This window comes from Salmo trutta, unplaced genomic scaffold (genome assembly GCF_901001165.1).
Source record: "Salmo trutta unplaced genomic scaffold, fSalTru1.1, whole genome shotgun sequence".
NCBI lineage: Eukaryota > Metazoa > Chordata > Actinopteri > Salmoniformes > Salmonidae > Salmo > Salmo trutta.
Genome location: NW_021822997.1, coordinates 27,951 through 50,526, shown reverse-complemented (window position 1 = coordinate 50,526; position 22,576 = coordinate 27,951). Strand labels below are relative to the sequence as shown.

At 44.4% G+C, this 22,576-nt stretch overlaps 1 protein-coding gene across 1 annotated transcript; it reads left to right on the top strand.

The window, feature by feature from the left end:
• Nucleotides 1-3,374: 3,374 nt before the first annotated feature.
• LOC115187972 (TBC1 domain family member 10B-like) lies at nt 3,375-21,658 on the top strand (the record flags this gene model as incomplete). Its single annotated transcript, XM_029747062.1, has 4 exons — nt 3,375-3,545; nt 12,063-12,161; nt 17,362-17,555; nt 21,505-21,658. Coding segments are annotated over 4 exons (618 nt in total), but the record flags the coding sequence as incomplete, so codon positions are not given.
• Between the last annotated feature and the right edge of the window lie 918 nt (nt 21,659-22,576).

Sequence of the window (22,576 nt, the reverse complement as noted above, 5' to 3'; positions counted from 1 at the left end):
GGTATCATCATCACTTGACTCGTTGCAGTCAAGCTTAGTTCGGCCCGCTGGTGCATGTTATCTTCTGTTAGTAGCATTTGAAGACATTCTGCGGTAACCTGCAGGAGCGGGTTAAGTTCTGCCAGTTGGTTACAATCCCACCAGGTTTACTACATGTGTCACGTCCTGACCATAGTAAGTTGTTATTTTCTATGGTAGAGTGGGTCAGGACGTGACAGGGGGTGTTTGTTCTATGTTTTCTATTTCTATGTTTAAGTTCTAGTTTTACTATTTCTATGTTGGGATTGTTTTGGGTTGATCTCTAATTGGAGGCAGCGGATCCTCATTGCCTCTGATTAGAGATCATATTTAAGTAGGGGTTTTTCTCTTCCTGTTTTGTGGGTGATTATCTTTTGAGTAGTGTGTTGTCCTCTCTGCGTCACAGTTTGTTGTGTTTGTATTTTCAAGTATTTGGTGTTTTGCAACGTTTCACAATAAATATAAGTAAGTGGAAACCACAAACACGCTGTATTTTGGTCCGATCCTTCGAACAGCTGTGACAACATGTGTTGACACATCACAGCATAGAGAGGCGGCATGTCTACTTACATGACAATGTCTACTACAACATAGTCCAATATATCGTTGTCTACTTGCATGACAATGTCTACTACAACATAGTCCAATATATCGTTGTCTACTTACATGACAAATAAACAGAACTAAATGGTTTCCTAATTAACACTGGAAGAATGCGCACACACACACACACACACACACACACACACACACACACACACACACACACACACACACACACAGAGAGAGAGAAGGGAAACAGCAAAGTGAATTCCTTCTTCTCCCCCAGAGACCTTCAATTCAATATTGGTGCAACATCAACTATGCTGACAGTTGGAAAGTAATGAAGACGAATACAGTGATATTCTGATGAAACCACTTCCTACAGCGCTGTGTGTGTGTGTGTGTGTGTTGAGCGTGTGTGTGTTGAGTGTGTGTGTGTGTGTGTGTGTGTGATTAAAGCTCGTTTAGTTTACTGGACATGATCTGATTGGCCAGGCTACTGATTTCTCCCAGAATTACCCATAAGGCTGTGTGTCAAGGACATGCTCTCTCTCTGTGTGTGTGTGTGTGTGTGTTTCCATGGCTTAACAGCTGGCTACCAACAATGAAGAGGGTTAGGTAACAGCTTCTCAACACCTCTCCTTAAAATAGAATCTACCCCGCGTTGAATCAGGTGCACTACTTGGCTGGGGAGGGTTTTGCCTGGTGGGGGGTTTACATGACTCATCGCGCTCTAATCTCCTACACATTGGTGCGGCTGGCTTTCGGGTTAAGCGGGGCGGGTGTTAGAGAGAGAGAGAGAGAGAGAGAGAGAGAGAGAGAACATAATATATACATATGACATAATTAAATCAATGTATACTGGCAATACGTGCAGCATTAAAATTGGTAAGAAAAGAACAGAATTCTTTAACCAGGGGCGGGGCCTTCGTCAGGGTTGCAATCTGAGCCCTGCACTCTTCAATATTTACATTAACGAATTGGCCACTATTCTAGAAAAATCCTCAGCCCCTGGTGTTAGTCTCCACAATTCAGAAGTTAAATGCCTACTCTTCGCAGATGACCTATGCCTGCTGTCACCCACAGCACATGGCCTACAGCAGAGCCTGGACCTGCTGGAGCAGTACCGCCAGACCTGGGCCCTGGCAGTAAACCCCAAAAATACTAAAATAATGATTTTCCAGAGAAGATCCAGATCTCAGGGAATTAGACCAAAGTTCTCAATTGGTACAAAATATATAGAGTACTGTACACACTACAATTACTGAGGTTTAAATATATAGAGTACTGTACACACTACAATTACTTAGGTTTAAAAATAAGCTCAACTGGACACCTTAATGAGGCAGTGAATGAACTGAGAGAGAAAGCACGCAGGGCATTCTAAGCCATTAAAAAGCAAATTCAAATTGAAATACCTATTAAAATTTGGCTAAAACTAATTGAATATGTCATTGAACCAATTGCACTTTATGCCAGCGAGGTGTGGGGTCCACTTGCAAAACAAGATTTCATCAAATGGGACAAACACCCCATTGAAACCCTACATGCAGAGTTCTGTAAGATTCTCCTACGTGTCCAGAGGAAAACTACAAACAATGCATGCAGGGCAGAATTAGGCCAATATCCACTAATAATAAAAACTCAAAAAAGAGCAATTCAGTTTTGGAATCATCTAAAATACAGTGACCCCCCCTCTCATATCATTACCAAGCCCTGCAATGCCAAGAGCTGAACAAAGAAAAGAGTCCCCTCATCCAGCTGGTCCTGGGGCTGAGTTCACAAACCTGTTCTACTAACACACTGAAGCCTCAGGACCCTCATCCAGCTGGTCCTGGGGCTGAGTTCACAAACCTGTTCCACTAACACACTGAAGCCTCAGGACCCTCATCCAGCTGGCCCTGGGGCTGAGTTCACTAACCTGTTCTACTAACACACTGAAGCCTCAGGACCAGAACATCCAATCAATCAGAATAAACCAAGTATCTACACAGTCAAAACTACATTAGTTATGGGGAAACACAAGCACAAAGCAAAATGCAGTGCTATCTGGCCCTAAATCGACAGTACACTATGGCTAAATATTTGACCATGGTTACTGATCAAAACCTTAGAAAAACCTTGACAAAGTACAGGCTCAGTGAGCACAGCCTTGCCATTGAGAAGGGTAGACACAGGAAAACCTGGCTCCCTGTAGAGGAAAGGCTGTGCAACCACTGCACAACAGCAGTACCTGAGACAGAGCTGCATTTCCTGACAAAATGTCAAAAATATAAAACAATTAGAGAGTGTCATTTCGCCAAATTTGAAACCCTTATTCAAGGTTTCAAAGACCTATCTGATGAGGATAGGCTACCCGTCCTGTTGGGGGAGGATGCAGAGAGCTGTGGGTTGGCAGCGCACTACATTGCTGCCTGCCATAAGTTGAGGGACAGTGTCTGACAGACCAATCAACCTGCACATGTCCCCTACTGTATGATTATTGTTGAATGTGTTGGTTACTTTGACCCTTGGTTATTGTTGTCCTGTTGACAATTTTGATTCTCATTTTTATTTATTTTTATATTGTAAATATCCAAAATAAGCTTTGGCAATATGTATATTGTTACGTCATGCCGAGAGAGAGAGAGAGAGAGAGAGAGAGAGAGAGAGAGAGAGAGAGAGAGAGAGAGAGAGAGAGAGAGAGAGAGAGAGAGAGAGAGAGAGAGAGAGAGAGAGAGAGAGAGAGAGAGAGAGAGAGAGAGAGAGAGAGAGACTGTGTCTCTCCTTAACTCTGATAAACTGTGTGTGATTGTGTCCTCTGTTTTCTTCAGGGCCCAGTGTGTGTGTGGACCCTCCCCTCTACAGAGTGACCAGCCCCCCCTGTACAGACCCCCAGAGAGGAGGGGGACCCCCAAACTATACCACCCGTAGCCTACAGCCCCCATCTACCCCGGCCCTGCCTCGAAGATACCTGCCTGCTCAGCCCAGAGGGTCACCTATTGGTGAGGCATGCACAGGCTCATATGGCACACATTAACTACACTGTACACATTAACTACACACAGTACACATTAACTATATAGTATACATTAACTACACACAGTACACATTAACCACACAGTATACATTAACTACACAGTACACATTAACTATATAGTACACATTAACTACACAATATACATTAACTATATAGTACACATTAACTATATAGTACACATTAACTACACAGTACACATTAACTACACAATATACATTAACTATATAGTACACATTAACTATATAGTACACATTAACTATATAGTACACATTAACTACACAGTACACATTAACTATATAGTACACATTAACTACACAATATACATTAACTACACAGTACACATTAACTACATAGTACACATTAACTATATAGTACACATTAACTATATAGTACACATTAACTATATAGTACACATTAACTACACAGTACACATTAACTATATAGTACACATTAACTACACAGTACACATTAACTACACAGTACACATTAACTACACAATATACATTAACCACACAGTACACATTAACATCATAGTACACATTAACTACATTGTACACAAAATTACCACATTGTACACATTAACCACACATAATACACAAAATAACCACATAGTACACATTAACTATACAGTACACATTAACTACACAGTACACATTAACTACACAGTATACATTAACTACACAGTATACATTAACTATATAGTACACATTAACTATATAGTATACATTAACCACACAGTATACATTAACTACACAGTACACATTAACTATATAGTACTCATTAACTACACATTAACTACACAGTACACATTAACTACACAGTACACATTAACTACACAGTACACATTAACCACACAGTACACATTAACTATATAGTACACATTAACTACACAGTACACATTAACTACACAGTATACATTAACTACATAGTACACATTAACTACACAATACACATTAACTACACAATACACATTAACTACGTAGTACACATTAACTACATAGTACACATTAACTACACAGTACACCTTAATAATTAACTATTCAGTACACATTAACTATATAGTACACCTTAACTACACAGTACACATTAACTATATAGTACACATTAACTATTTAGTACACATTAACTACACAATACACATTAACCACATAGTACACATTATCTACACAGTACAAATTAACTACACAGTACACCTTAACAATTAACTATCCAGTATAAATTATCTACACAGTACACATTAACCACATAGTACACATTAACTACACAGTACACATTAACTACACAGTACACATTAACCACATAGTACACATTAACTACACAGTACACATTAACTTCACAGTACACATTAACCACATAGTACACATTAACCACACAGTACACATTAACTACACACAGTACACATTAACCACACAGTACACATTAACCACACACAGTACACATTAACCACATAGTACACAAAATTACCACATTGTACACATTAACCACACATAATACACATTAACTACACAGTACACATTAACTACACAGTATACATTAACTACATAGTACACATTAACCACACAGTACACATTAACTACACAGTACACATTAACTATACAGTGCATTTTAACCATTAACCTCATTGTAGTCCGACAGTGTGATTTAATATGAAAAATGTTTTCAACATTGTCTGTTATAACAAGGTGATTATTTAACTGGAGTTGAGTACATTCAGGAATACATAAAGTAAACTCTCTCTATAACGCAAAAAGTGTCAACATAAATCACGTCGCCGTATTACAACGAGGTTCATGGTAAATTTTGCACTTATTATTTTTTTCGCTTTGGTACAATTTTCACAAGTATGTGGTACATTTTTTTTAAACTCTTAGTACTAAACTCCAAACTGGTCAGAATTGTAACGCAGCCAGTCTTTCATTCAAAACCTGACATGGTTCATTCATTTGGTTTGTAAACATCTCACCACACAACCATTTAATTCAAAATATACGTTTATTGTGAAATGTGTTATGACAACAGTTAATCCAGTAGCAAACTATGCAAGAGACGTGGCAGCATCACAGGAGGCCACCTTTACAACAAGTCGGGTTCGTCAAATTCCTGCCCTGCTAGAGCTGCCCCTGGGTCAACTGTAAGTGCTGTTATTGTGATGTGGAAACGTCTAGGAGCAACAACGGCTTAGCTACAAAGTGGTAGGCCACACAAGCTCACAGAAAGAGACTCTCTACCGAGTTCCAAACTTCCTCTGGAAGCAACGTCAGCACAAGAACTGTTAGTTGGGAGCTTCATGAAATGGGTTTCCATGGCCGAGCAGCCGCACACAAGCCTAAGATCACCATGAGCAATGCCAAGCGTTGGCTGGAGTGGTGAAATGCTCGCCACCATTGGACTCAGTGGAAACGCGTTCTCTGGAGTGATGAATCACGCTTCACCATCTGGCAGTCCAACAGACGAATCTGGGTTTGGCGGATGCCAGGAGAACGCTACCTACCCAACTGCATAGTGCCAACTGTAAAGTTTGGTGGAGGAGGAAAAATGGTCTGGGGCTGTTTTTCATTGGTTCAGGCCCCTTAGTTCCAGTGAAGGGAAAACTTAACGCTACAGCATACAATGACATTCTAGACGATTCTGTGCTTCCAACTTTGTGGCAACTGTTTGGGAAAGGTCCTTCTCTGTTTCAGCATGACAATGCCCCCATGCACAAAGCAAGGTCCATACAGAAATGGTTTGTCGAGATTGGTGTGGAAGAACTTGACTGGCCTACACAGAACCCTGACCTCAACCCCATCGAACACCTTTGGGATGAATTGGAACTGCGACTGCGAGCCAGGCCTAATCACCCAACATCAGTGCCCGACCTCACTAATGCTCTTGTGGCTGAATGGAAGCAAGTCCCCAAAGCAATGTTCCACCATCTAGTGGAAAGCCTTCCCTGAAGAGTGGAGGCTGTTATAGCAGCAATGTTCCAACATCTAGTGGAAAGCCTTCCCAGAAGAGTGGAGGCTGTTATAGCAGCAATGTTCCAACATCTAGTGGAAAGCCTTCCCATAAGAGTGGAGGCTGTTATAGCAGCAAAGAGGGGGACCAACTCCATATTAATGCCCATGATTTTGAAATGAGATGTTTGACGAGCAGGTTTCCACATACTTTTGGTCATGTAGTGTATCTATCCAATGTGTAATCAAAGGTGTGATCACTTAAGACACAATCATTAATGCAACAAAACCATGAGTGAATTGTCTGTAATCAATTGTAAGAAATAAAATGACCACATATATTGTGTTATATTCTCCTACAATCCTGTCACATTTCCACAAACTTCAAAGTGTTTCCTTTGAAATGGTACCAAGAATATGCATATCCTTGCTTCAGGGCCTGAGTTACAGGGAGTTAGATTTGGGTATGTCATTTTAGTCGAAAATTGGAAAAATAGGTCCGATCCTGAAAAGGTTAAGGACCTGTGCCATATAGATTACAAAATAGTTGGGAAGATATTTCCGATGTACCGATTACATGGTTTACGAACTTATACATAAAACTACGTTGGAATCAAAAGTTTGTTTTTCAATTTATATATAATTATACAAAATTATTGCAACCAATAGACTGTTATACAGTGCATTCGGAAAGTATTCAGACCCCTTGACTTTTTCCACATTGTGTTATGTTCCATGCCTTATTCTAAAATTGATTAAATTGTTTTTTTCCCCCTCATCAATCAGCACACAATACCCCATAATGACAAAGCAAAAACAGGTTTTTAGAATTGTTTGCACATTTATAAAAAAAATATGAAGTATCACATTTACATATGTATTCAGACCCTTTACTCATTACTTTGTTGAAGCACCTTTGGCAGAGATTAGACTTGAATCTTCTTGGGTATGACGCAACAAGCTTGGCACACCAGTATTTGGGGAGTTTCTCTTATTCTTCTCTGCAGAACCTCTCAAGCTCTGTCAGGTTGGATGGGGAGCATCGCTGCACAACTATTTTCAGGTCTCTCAAAAAAAGTGGAGAAAAATTTGACCCCAATAATTACAGTGGAATATGCATCACCAGCAACCTTCGGAAAACCCTCTGCATTATCATTAACATCAGATTCCAACATTACCTCAGTGAAAACAATGTTATGGGCAAATGTCAAATTGGATTCTTACCAAAATAAAACAGACCACGTATTCACTCTGCACAACTTTATTGACAAACAAAACAAACGAAAAGCAAAGTCTTCTCATGCTTTGTTGATTTCAAAAAAGCTTTTGACTCAATTTGTCATGAGAGTTTGCTATACAAATTGATGGAAAGCGGTGCTGGGAGGGGGGGAGAAGCATATGATGTTATAAAATCAATTTACACAAACAACAAGTGTGCGGTTAAAATTGGCAAAAACACAGAGATTTCTTTCCACAGGGCCGTGGGGTGAGACAGGGATGCAGCTTGAGCCCCACCCTCTTCAACATATATATCAATGACTTGGTGAGGGCACTAGAACAGTCTGCAGCACCCGGCTTCACCCTACTGGACTCAAATGTCTACTGTTTGCAGATGATCTGGTACTTCTGTCCCCAACCAAGGAGGGCCTACAGCAGCACCTAGATCTTCTGCACAGATTCTGTCAGACTTGGGCCCTGACAGTAAATCTCAGTAGGACAAAAATGATGGTGTTCCAAAAAAGGTCCATTAGTCAAGACAACAAAATACAAATTCCATCTAGACACGGTTGCCCTACAGCACACAAAGAATTACACCTACCTCGGCCTAAACATAAAACACCACAGGTAACTTCCACAAGGCTGCGAACGATGTAAGAGACAAGGGAAGAAGAGCCTTCTATGCCATCAGAAGGAACATAAAACTCAATATCCAAATGAGGATCTGGAAAAAACACTTCAATCAGTTATTGAACTCATTGTGATGTCTGGGATCCACTCACAAACCAAGAATTCACAAAATGAGACAAACACCCAATTGAGACTCTGCATGCAGAATTCTGCAACAATATACTTTGTGTACAATGTAAAACACCAAACAATGCAGATCAGAATTAGGACTATATCCACTAGTTATCAACATCCAGAAAAGAGCTGTTCAGTTCTACAACCACCGGGAAGAGATACCCACACTTTCCACCACAAAGCCCTCTTCTACAGAGAGATGAACCTAGAGAAGAGTCTCCTCAGCCAGCTGGTCCTGGGGCTCTGTTCACAAACAGACCCCACAGAGCCCCAGGACAGAAACACATTTAGAGCCAACTAAATCATGAGAAAACAACAAGATAACTATTTGACACATTAGAAAGAATCAACTAAAAAAACAGAGTAAACTAGAATGCTATCTGGCCCAGTGGCAGAATACCTGACCACTGTGACTGATCCCAAATTAAGAAAATCCTTGACTATGTACAGACTCAGTGATTATAGCCTTGCTATTGAGAAAGGCCGCTATGTGCACACTGCCCACAAAATGAGGTAGAAACTGAGCTGCACTTCCTAACCTCCTTCCAAATATATGACCACATTAGAAACACATATTTCCCTCAGATTACACAGACACACAAAGAATTTGAAAACAAATCAAACCTTGATAAAGTCCCATATTGTCACGTCCTGGCCAGTATAAGGTTAATTGTTTTGTAGTTTGGTCAGGACGTGGCAGAGGGTATTTGTTTTATGTGGTTCAGGGTGGTGTGTTTTGTTAAAAGGGTGTTTGATTTAGTAATTCCGGGTTTTGGTTTATGTTTAGGTATTTCTATGTGGAGTCTAGTGAGTGTATGTCTATGTTTGGTTAATTGGGGTTGGGACTCTCAGTTGAAGGCAGGTGTTGTCTATCTGCCTTTGATTGAGAGTCCCATATAGTAGGCTGTGTTTGTGTTTGGTATTTGTGGGTGATTGTTCTGTGTTGAGCTTTGCTTGGCCAGACTGTTTGTAGTTGTTCGTTCGTTCTTTTGTTTTGTTATTTTGTACGTTCATTTTTGGAAGTTAATAAATCTCAAGATGAGCATACACATACCTGCTACGTTTTGGTCCTCTTTCACCGACGACAACCGTGACAGAATCACCCACCTCTCAAGGACCAAGCAGCAGAGGAAGGAGCAGAAGGAATTCGAGTTGGACTGGCGGGAGAAGTGGACCTGGGAGGAAATTCTGGACGGGGCCGGACCTTGGCATCAGGCTGGGGAGTATCGCCGCCCGCAATGGGAAATTGAGGCAGCCAAGGCAGAGAGGCGGTGGTACGAGGCCATAGACGCGCTGAGGGAGAAGCACGAGAGGCACCCCCAAGAAATGTTTTGGGGGGGGGCACACGGGTAGTTTGGCTAGGCGTAGGAAGAGCCGGAAGCCAGCTACCCGTGGTTATATGGAGGAGCGTATGGGGTGGAGAGCGCTATGTTTCGCTGAGAAGCGCACTATCTCACCCATACGCACGCACAGTCCGGTGCGAGTTATTCCAGCCCCTCGCAGGTGCCGTGCTAGAGCGGGCATCCAGCCTGGTAGGAGGATGCCTGCGCAGCGCATCTGGTCGCCGGTACGCCTCCGAGGACCAGGCTACCCAACTCCCGCTCTACGCACGGCTACCATCAGGCCCCTGCACAGCCCAGTCTGCCCTGTACGAGCACCCCGCTCGTACAGGGCTACTAGTTCCATCCAGCCAAGGCGGGTTGTGCAGGAGGTAAGATCTAGACCGGCTGTGCGCCTCCATAGCCCTGGGTTTCCAGCTCCTGTCTCTCGTGCGGACCCGGAAGTGCGTCAACCCAGTCCGACTCGTCCTGTTCCCGCTCCCCGCACTAGCCTTCAAGTGCGTAAACCCAGCACCGCCAGTCAACAGTCGTCGGAGCTGCCCGCCAGTCAACAGTCGTCGGAGCTGCCCGCCAGTCAACAGTCGTCGGAGCTGCCCGCCAGTCAACAGTCGTCGGAGCTGCCCGCCAGTCAACAGTCGTCGGAGCTGCCCGCCAGTCAACAGTCGCCGGAGTGGCCAGACTGCGCTGAACTGCCGGAGTGGCCAGACTGCGCTGAACTGCCGGAGTGGCCAGACTGCGCTGAACTGCCGGAGTGGCCAGACTGCCCTGAACTGCCGGAGTGGCCAGACTGCCCAGACTGTCCCGAGCTGCCAGACTGCCCAGACTGTCCCGAGCTGCCAGACTGCCCAGACTGTCCCGAGCTGCCAGACTGCCCAGACTGTCCCGAGCTGCCAGACTGCCCAGACTGTCCCGAGCTGCCAGACTGCCCAGACTGTCTGGAACGGCCTGAGCCGGAGCCACCTCCAGAAATAGGTGGGTTGGGGAGGGGGGGTGTAGCACAGTGCCGTCGTTGACGGCAGCCACCCTCCCTTCCCTCCCTTTAGTAAAGGGGAATTTTTAATTTGGTGTTGCTTGGGGTTATTTTTTGTTAAGGTGCTTCCGGGGTAGCACCTTTAAGGGGGGGGGTACTGTCACGTCCTGGCCAGTATAAGGTTAATTGTTTTGTAGTTTGGTCAGGACGTGGCAGAGGGTATTTGTTTTATGTGGTTCAGGGTGGTGTGTTTTGTTAAAACGATGTTTGATTTAGTAATTCCGGGTGTTGGTTTATGTTTAGGTATTTCTATGTGGAGTCTAGTGAGTGTATGTCTATGTTTGGTTAATTGGGGTTGGGACTCTCAGTTGAAGGCAGGTGTTGTCTATCTGCCTTTGATTGAGAGTCCCATATAGTAGGGTGTGTTTGTGTTTGGTATTTGTGGGTGATTGTTCTGTGTTGAGCTTTGCTTGGCCAGACTGTTTGTAGTTGTTCGTTCGTTCTTTTGTTTTGTTATTTTGTACGTTCATTTTTGGAAGTTAATAAATCTCAAGATGAGCATACACATACCTGCTGCGTTTTGGTCCTCTTTCACCGACGACAACCGTGACACATATCTGTTAGGTGATATACCACAGTGTGCCGTCACAGCAGCAAGATTTGTGACCTGTTGTCATGAGAACAGGACAACCAGTGGACCACAAACAACATTGTAAATACCACCTATATTAATCTGTTTATTTATCTTTCCTTTCATGCTTAAATAATTTTCACATTGTAACAACACTGTACATAGCCAATAATATAACATTTAAAATGTCTATATTATTTAAAAACTTTTGGGAGTGTAATGTTTTCAAATTTTTCCCTTGTTTATTTCACTTTTGTTTATTGTCTATTCCATTTGGTTTGGCAATGTGAATATATGTTCCCATGACAATAAAGCCCTTTGAATTTATTTGAGAGGGAGAGATTTTTTTTTAATCCCAGGTCTAATTATCAGGAAAAGGGAGATTAAACTGATTAAATGGAAGATATGGAGAGAAAAGGAGGACGATGTTGAAGATTAGATATTGATTGCTTAGACCGATAACATAATTGGTCGATTGCCTAATGAAAATGTTATAATTGCTTAATTGATGCGTTTTTGATTGTCTCTGATTGGTTGATTGCTTAATTCTATGTTTGTGATTTGTTGCTGTGTTTGATGACAGGTGTGAGGAAGGAGTTCCCGAGGAGTTCTGAGATCACACGGTCCCTCCCTTCCTCTCCTAAGAGGCTGGCTGTGGTGCCTCCTAAACCCCAGTCACCAGGTGAGACACAGGGTCCCTCCCTTCCTCTCCTAAGAGGCTGGCTGTGGTGCCTCCTAAACCACAGTCACCAGGTGAGACACAGGGTCCCTCCCTTCCTCTCCTAAGAGGCTGGCTGTGGTGCCTCCTAAACCCCCAGTCACCAGGTGAGACACAGGTACACACACGCAGGCACACACAGGTACACACACACACAGGCATACATGCATGCAACACCCACGCACACCCACACACCAAATAGCGTGGGGAGAGAAGTGAGAATGTTAGGTGTAGAAAACATAATGACAACATGAGACAACATGATGGGGGAGGGGCAGGGGGAGGGGCAGGAGGGCCAAGGAGAGGGGCTGGGGGAGGGGCGGGGGGAGGGCCAGGGGGAGGGGCAGGGGGAGGAGGGCCAGGGAGAGGGGCTGGGGGAGGGGAAGGGGGGAGGAGGTCCAGGGGGAGGGGTAGGGTGCAGGAGGGCCAGGGAGAGGGGCTGGGGTGTCCCTGTAAATGCTCCCTTTTCATTCACTGTCAAAGCCAAGTGTCTCCACCCCCCCCCCCCCCCCCCCAACCCCAGCTCATTACCGGAGACAGACGATGCCCCCCGTTGTCATGGAGACCAGTCCTTGGCTGCAGGGGTAACAGATGTTTCAGAGCTGAATAGATGGTGGATAATGGTGTCAGGGGAAAGGGAATGGGGGTGGGGGGTATACCTAGTCAGTTGTCCGACTGAATGTATTCACCTTGCTCGGGTTGGTAAAGACACGTTGCTTGCGACACCAGGATAGTAGGTTCAATTCCCAGGACCACCTTTTATGTAAAAAAAATATTAAAAAAATAAAATGTAAATCTCTTTGGATAAAAGTGTCTGCTAAATAGCATATGTTGTTATATTTGATTTAACGACAAAACAGTTTTATGGGCTGTGGGAGAAAGATATGAAGCCCACAAAGCTCCTATGGGACTTCATAGGGTTGTGTAAAATTGAATTACTATTTTATATATATATGCCCCTCCCCCTGGACCTCCCCTCCCCTGCCCCTCCCCCTGCCCCTCCCCCTGCCCCTCCCCCTGGCCCTCCCCCTGCCCCTCCCCCTGCCCCTCTCCCTGGCCCTATATATATTTGTACAAATCGATACTTGGAAAGTAGCGATATAATACAGTATAAAATAATATTCATATATGTAAAGGCCCAGGGAGACACAACCTTCCTGATGCTGGGCTCCTGAGTGACGCAGCGGTCTAAGGCACTGCATCTCAGTGCTAAGAGGCGTCACTACAGACCCTGGTTCGATTCCAGGCTGTATCACAGCGGTCTAAGGCACTGCATCTCAGTGCTATGAGGTGTCACTACAGACCCTGGTTCGATTCCAGGCTGTATCACAGCGGTCTAAGGCACTGCATCTCAGTGCTAAGAGGCGTCACTACAGACCCTGGTTCGATTCCAGGCTGTATCACAGCGGTCTAAGGCACTGCATCTCAGTGCTAAGAGGTGTCACTACAGACCCTGGTTCGATTCCAGGCTGTATCACAGCGGTCTAAGGCACTGCATCTCAGTGCTAAGAGGCGTCACTACAGACCCTGGTTCAAATCCAGGCTGCATCACATCCGGCCGTGATTGGGAGTCCCATAGCTGACTGTTGTAACGCCTCAGCCTGGAATAACACACACACACACACACACACACACACACACCTACACACACACCTACACACACACACACATCTATACACACACACACATCTACACATCTACACACACACACACACACATCTACACACACACACACACACATCTACACACACACACACACATCTACACACACACACATCTACACACACACACACACATCTACACACATCTACACACACACACACATCTACACACACACACACATACACATCTACACACACATCTACACACACACCACACATCTACACACACACACACATCTACACACACACACACACACACACACACACACACACATCTACACAAACATACATACACACACACATCTACACACACACACACACACACTCACATCTATGGAACACACACACACACTCACATCTACACACACACACACACACACACACACCTACACACCTCCATCAGTACATATTTTATCCGTCTCGGCGGATTCTGATAATCGTCTTTATTGAACTAATGGAGACGACAGAATGATCCATCGATGTCATTAGAGGAGAAAACCCCTGTGTGTGTGTGTGTGTGTCAGACCAGTAAGGTGTAGTTGACACACACAAGGTTAGATCAACCTTTCTATGTGTGTCATCCAGTTTGAAAGAGTCGATGCCAGGCAGTAGCAGTGATGCCAGGAAATAGCAGTGATCTGATGCCAGGGGGTAGCAGTGATGCCAGGAAATAGCAGTGATCTGATGCCAGGGGGTAGCAGTGATCTGATGCCAGGCAGTAGCAGTGATGCCAGGCAGTAGCAGTGATCTGATGCCAGGAAATAGCAGTGATCTGATGTCAGGCAGTAGCAGTGATGCCAGGCAGTAGCAGTGATGCCAGGCAGTAGCAGTGATCTGATGCCAGGCAGTAGCAGTGATGCCAGGCGGTAGCAGTGATGCCAGGCGGTAGCAGTGATGCCAGGCAGTAGCAGTGATCTGATGCCAGGCAGTAGCAGTAATCTGATGCCAGGCAGTAGCAGTGATGCCAGGCAGTAGCAGTGATCTGATGCCAGGCAGTAGCAGTGATGCCAGGCGGTAGCAGTGATGCCAGGCTGTAGCAGTGATGCCAGGCAGTAGCAGTGATCTGATGTCAGGCAGTAGCAGTGATCTGATGCCAGGCAGTAGCAGTGATCTGATGCCAGGCAGTAGCAGTGATCTGATGCCAGGCAGTAGCAGTGATGTCAGGCAGTAGCAGTGATCTGATGCCAGGAAATAGCAGTGATCTGATGCCAGGCAGTAGCAGTGATGCCAGGAAATAGCAGTGATCTGATGCCAGGGGGTAGCAGTGATCTGATGCCAGGCAGTAGCAGTGATGCCAGGCAGTAGCTGTGATCTGATGCCAGGAAATAGCAGTGATCTGATGTCAGGCAGTAGCAGTGATGCCAGGCAGTAGCAGTGATGCCAGGCAGTAGCAGTGATCTGATGCCAGGCAGTAGCAGTGATCTGATGCCAGGCAGTAGCAGTGATCTGATGCCAGGCGGTAGCAGTGATGCCAGGCGGTAGCAGTGATCTGATGCCAGGCAGTAGCAGTGATCTGATGCCAGGCAGTAGCAGTAATCTGATGCCAGGCAGTAGCAGTGATGCCAGGCAGAAGCAGTGATCTGATGCCAGGCAGTAGCAGTGATGCCAGGCGGTAGCAGTGATGCCAGGCTGTAGCAGTGATGCCAGGCAGTAGCAGTGATCTGATGCCAGGCAGTAGCAGTGATCTGATGCCAGGCAGTAGCAGTGATCTAATGCCAGGCAGTAGCAGTGATCTGATGCCAGGCAGTAGCAGTGATCTGATGCCAGGCAGTAGCAGTGATGTCAGGCAGTAGCAGTGATCTGATGCCAGGAAATAGCAGTGATCTGATGTCAGGCAGTAGCAGTGATGCCAGACAGGACCAGTGATGCCAGGCAGTAGCAGTGATCTGATGCCAGGCAGTAGCAGTGATCTGATGCCAGGCAGTAGCAGTGATGCCAGGCGGTAGCAGTGATGCCAGGCTGTAGCAGTGTTGGCAGGCAGTAGCAGTGATCTGATGCCAGGCAGTAGCAGTGATGTCAGGCAGTAGCAGTGATGCCAGGCAGTAGCAGTGATCTGATGCCAGGCTGTAGCAGTGATGCCAGGCAGTAGCAGTGATGCCAGGCAGTAGCAGTGATGCAAGGCAATAGCAGTGATCTGATGCCAGGCAGTAGCAGTGATGCAAGGCAATAGCAGTGATGCCAGCCAGTATCAGTGATCTGATGCCAGGCAGTAGCAGTGATGCCAGGCAGTAGCAGTGATCTGATGCCAGGCAGTAGCAGTGATGCCAGGCTGTAGCAGTGATGCCAGGCTGTAGCAGTGATGCCAGGCAGTAGCAGTGATCTGATGCCAGGCAGTAGCAGTGATGCCAGGCTGTAGCAGTGATGCCAGGCAGTAGCAGTGATCTGATGCCAGGCAGTAGCAGTTATCTGATGCCAGGCAGTAGCAGTGATCTGATGCCAGGCAGTAGCAGTGATGCCAGGCAGTAGCAGTGATGCCAGGCGGTAGCAGTGATGCCAGGCAGTAGCAGTGATCTGATGCCAGGCAGTAGCAGTGATCTGATGCCAGGCAGTAGCAGTGATGCCAGGCAGTAGCAGTGATCTGATGCCAGGCAGTAGCAGTGATGCCAGGCAGTAGCAGTGATCTGATGCCAGGCAGTAGCAGTGATGCCAGGCTGTAGCAGTGATGCCAGGCAGTAGCAGTGATCTGATGCCAGGCTGTAGCAGTGATGCCAGGCAGTAGCAGTGATCTGATGCCAGGCAGTAGCAGTTATCTGATGCCAGGCAGTAGCAGTGATCTGATGCCAGGCAGTAGCAGTGATCTGATGCCAGGCGGTAGCAGTGATGCCAGGCAGTAGCAGTGATGCCAGGCGGTAGCAGTGATGCCATGCAGTAGCAGTGATCTGATGCCAGGCAGTAGCAGTGATCTGATGCCAGGCAGTAGCAGTGATGCCAGGCAGCAGCAGTGATCTGATGCCAGGCAGTAGCAGTGATGCCAGGCGGTAGCAGTGATGCCAGGCAGTAGCAGTGATCTGATGCCAGGCGGTAGCAGTGATGCCAGGCAGTAGCAGTGATCTGATGCCAGGCAGTAGCAGTGATGCCAGGCAGTAGCAGTGATGCCAGGCAGTAGCAGTGATGCCAGGCAGTAGCAGTGATGCCAGGTAGTAGCAGTGATGCCAGGCTGTAGCAGTGATGCCAGGCAGTAGCAGTGATCTGTGTAAATCAGTGGTGGCAGGCTCAGTCGGTCTGCCTGTCTGCTGTGTGTGGGGCAACAGCAAGGATGTGTTTACCCTACTGTTAATTTAACCCCATTTAACCCCTCTCTCTCTCTCTCTCTCTGCCTCTCTCCTCCTCCTCTCTCTCTCTCCCTCTACTTCTGTCTTTCTCACCTCCTCTCTCTCTTTCTCTCTCTCTCTCTCGCTCTCTTTCTCCCTCTCCCTCTCTCTCTCTCTCTCTCTCTCTCTCTCTCTCTCTCTCTCGCGCTCTCTCGCTCTCTCTATCTCCCCCTCTTCTCCCTCTCTCTCCAGTCCTCCCCAGGCAGCGTCCAGCAACAACCGCCAGAGGGTCAGTTCCCCCCGGCTCCCCTCGGCGCGTTCCCCCCTTCAGGCCAAAGCAGGAGCAGCAAGAGAACCTGCAGAGGGAGAAAGAGGAGGCGCAGTTGAAAGAGAGAGAGAGGGAGGAGCAGGAGAGGGAGAGAGAGAGGGAGAAACAGAGGGAGGAGGTATGTGGTTCTGAAAATTGTGCTTTTGTGATTGTGCTTCAAGCTGGATTGTCTTCATGCTACAAGACTGTGTTTAGCCCGCCTAAGGTATCATTGCTGGGAGCTAAAGTTTTCAGGTTTCAGACAGGGTAACTCTATAGGAGAATATGACAAACAACCTCAACTACACTCACAGAGCTGTGGGTTTGATAACTGCATTGGTCTTATACACAGAGAAAAAACTAAAATTACTAATGGAAATTCCAGACTATATCGATATTATTCCCAAGACAATCATGAGATATAGTGTTATATTACTGTATGGTCCAGTGACTGCAGTGTGATGTGTTGTTATATTACTGTGTGGTCCAGTGACTGCAGTGTGATGGGTTGTGTTGTTATATTACTGTGTGGTCCAGTGACTGCAGTGTGATGTGTTGTGTTGTTATATTACTGTGTGGTCCAGTGACTGCAGTGTGATGTGCTGTGTTGTTATATTACTGTGTGATCCAGTGACTGCAGTGTGATGTGTTGTTATATTACTGTGTGGTCCAGTGACTGCAGTGTGATATGTTGTTATATTACTGTGTGGTCCAGTGACTGCAGTGTGATATGTTGTTATATTACTGTATGGTCCAGTGACTACAGTGTGATATGTTGTGTTGTTATATTACTGTGTGGTCCAGTGACTGCAGTGTGATATGTTGTTATATTACTGTGTGGTCCAGTGACTGCAGTGTGATATGTTGTTACATTACTGTGTGGTCCAGTGACTGCAGTGTGATATGTTGTTATATTACTGTATGGTCCAGTGACTACAGTGTGATATGTTGTGTTGTTATATTACTGTGTGGTCCAGTGACTGCAGTGTGATATGTTGTTATATTACTGTGTGGTCCAGTGACTGCAGTGTGATATGTTGTTATATTACTGTGTGGTCCAGTGACTGCAGTGTGATATGTTGTTATATTACTGTATGGTCCAGTGACTACAGTGTGATATGTTTGTGTTGTTATGTTACTGTATGGTCCAGTGACTGCAGTGTGATATGTTGTTATATTACTGTGTGGTCCAGTGACTGCAGTGTGACATGTTGTTATATTACTGTATGGTCCAGTGACTGCAGTGTGATATGTTGTTATATTACTGTGTGGTCCAGTGACTGCAGTGTGATATGTTGTTATATTACTGTATGGTCCAGTGACTGCAGTGTGATATGTTGTTATATTACTGTGTGGTCCAGTGACTGCAGTGTGATATGTTGTTATATTACTGTATGGTCCAGTGACTACAGTGTGATATGTTGTGTTGTTATATTACTGTGTGGTCCAGTGACTGCAGTGTGATATGTTGTTATATTACTGTGTGGTCCAGTGACTGCAGTGTGATATGTTGTTATATTACTGTGTGGTCCAGTGACTGCAGTGTGATATGTTGTTATATTACTGTATGGTCCAGTGACTATAGTGTGATATGTTGTGTTGTTATATTACTGTGTGGTCCAGTGACTGCAGTGTGATATGTTGTTATATTACTGTGTGGTCCAGTGACTGCAGTGTGATATGTTGTTATATTACTGTATGGTCCAGTGACTACAGTGTGATATGTTGTGTTGTTATGTTACTGTATGGTCCAGTGACTGCAGTGTGATATGTTGTTATATTACTGTGTGGTCCAGTGACTGCAGTGTGACATGTTGTTATATTACTGTATGGTCCAGTGACTGCAGTGTGATATGTTGTTATATTACTGTGTGGTCCAGTGACTGCAGTGTGATATGTTGTTATATTACTGTGTGGTCCAGTGACTGCAGTGTGATATGTTGTTATATTACTGTATGGTCCAGTGACTGCAGTGTGATATGTTGTGTTGTTATATTACTGTGTGGTCCAGTGACTGCAGTGTGATATGTTGTTATATTACTGTATGGTCCAGTGACTGCAGTGTGATATGTTGTGTTGTTATATTACTGTGTGGTCCAGTGACTGCAGTGTGATGTGTTGTTATATTACTGTATGGTCCAGTGACTGCAGTGTGATGTGTTGTTATATTACTGTGTGGTCCAGTGACTGCAGTGTGATATGTTGTGTTGTTATAGTACTGTATGGTCCAGTGACTGCAGTGTGATGTGTTGTGTTGTTATATTACTGTATGGTCCAGTGACTGCAGTGTGATATGTTGTTATATTTCTGTGTGGTCCAGTGACTACAGTGTGATGTGTTGTGTTGTTATATTACTGTGTGGTCCAGTGACTGCAGTGTGATATGTTGTTATATTACTGTGTGGTCCTGTGACTGCAGTGTGATATGTTGTTATATTACTGTGTGGTCCAGTGACTGCAGTGTGATATGTTGTGTTGTTATATTATTACTGTATGGTCCAGTGACTGCAGTGTGATATGTTGTTATATTACTGTGTGGTCCAGTGACTGCAGTGTGATGTGTTGTTATATTTCTGTGTGGTCCAGTGACTGCAGTGTGATATGTTGTTATATTACTGTGTGGTCCAGTGACTACAGTGTGATATGTTGTGTTGTTATATTACTGTGTGGTCCAGTGACTGCAGTGTGATATGTTGTGTTGTTATATTACTGTATGGTCCAGTTACTGCAGTGTTGACTAATTAAAATGTGTCATTCTGCCCATGAGCAAGGCAATTAATTGCTCCCCGGGTGCCCAATTTGGCAGCCCCCGCACCACTACAGAAGGGTTGGGTTAAAAGCTGAAGTCAAATTTCGGTTGAACCTTTAATGATAAAATAATGTAATCCTTTAATTGTTTCATAGCTCCAGAGCATAACAACATACATCATAATGTTACTGTATCGAATCACATGTTATTTGTCACATTTTTCGAAAAACAACAGGTGGAGACTAACAGTGAAATATTTACTTGCGGGTCCTTTTACAACAATATAGACTTATAGATAAGCTCAAATATAATATTTTTTTTTATATTGGCACAGTGAATAACAAATAAAAATTATCATGTTACTGTATATCATAATGTTACTGTATATCATAATGTTACTGTATATCGTCATGTTACTGTATATCATAATGTCACTGTATATCGTCATGTTACTGTATATCATAATGTTACTGTATATCGTCATGTTACTGTATATCACCATGTTACTGTTTATCATAATGTTACTGTATATCGTCATGTTACTGTTTATCATCGTGTTACTGTATATCATAATGTCACTGTATATCGTCATGTTACTGTATATCATAATGTTACTGTATATCGTCATGTTACTGTATATCATAATGTTACTGTATATCGTCATGTTACTGTATATCATAATGTCACTGTATATCATCATGTTACTGTATATCATCATGTTACTGTATATCATCATGTTACTGTATATCGTCATGTTACTGTATATCATCATGTTACTGTATATCATAATGTTACTGTATATCGTCATGTTACTGTATATCACCATGTTACTGTATATCATCATGTTACTGTATATCATAATGTTACTGTAAATCATCATGTTACTGTATATCGTCATGTAACTGTATATCACCATGTTACTGTATATCACCATGTTACTGTATATCATCATGTTACTGTATATCGTCATGTTACTGTATATCTTCATGTTACTGTATATCATCATGTTACTGTATATCATAATGTTACTGTATATCGTCATGTTACTGTATATCTTCATGTTACTGTATATCACCATGTTACTGTATATCGTCATGTTACTGTATATCATAATGTTACTGTATATCGTCATGTTACTGTATATCATCATGTTACTGTATATCATAATGTTACTGTATATCATAATGTTACTGTATATCGTCATGTTACTGTATATCTTCATGTTACTGTATATCATCATGTTACTGTATATCATAATGTTACTGTATATCGTCATGTTACTGTATATCGTCATGTTACTGTATATGAGAGTCATATGTGTTACTGTGGTATTGTTATAGGTCCAGAGGCTTCAGAATCGCTGTGTGGAGCAGGAGGACCAGCTGACATCACTGAGAGAGGAACTGAGGAAGACTACGCTAGGACTACAAGCCTTCATCATTACTTCCCAACACTACTGTCTACAGGTAACAAACACCCACACTATACACACTGGCAAATACACGCACACACTATACACAATGGCAAACACACCTACAAACACACTATACACACTGGCAAATACACACACACTATACACACTGGCAAACCCACCCACAAACACACTATACACACTGGCAAATACACTATACACACTGGCAAACACACACACACACACACACACACACTATACACACTGGCATACACATACACATACACACTATACACACTGGCAAACACAAACACACACACTGGCAAACACACACACACACACACTATACACACTGGCATACACATACACATACACACTATACACACTGGCAAACACAAACACACACACTGGCAAACACACACACACACACACACACACTATACACACTGGCAAACACACAAACACTATACACACTGGCAAACACACACACACACACACTGGCAAACACACACACACACACACTATACACACTGGCAAACACACACACACACACACACTATACACACTGGCAAACACACACACACTGGCAAACACACACACACACACACACACACACACACACTGGCAAACACACACACACACACACTGGCAAACACACACACACACACACACACACACTATACACACTGGCAAACACACACACTATACAGACTGGCAATCACACACACACACACACACTATACACACAGACAGACAGGACAGGGTAGAGTTAGCTGTTTGGGGTCAGACAGGACAGGGTAGAGTTAGCTGGTTGGGGTCAGACAGGACAGGGTAGAGTTAGCTGGTTGGGGTCAGACAGGACAGGGTAGAGTTAGCTGGTTGGGGTCAGACAGGACAGGGTAGAGTTAGCTGGTTGGGGGTCAGACAGGACAGGGTAGAGTTAGCTGGTTGGGGTCAGACAGACAGGACAGGGTAGAGTTAGCTGGTTGGGGTCAGACAGA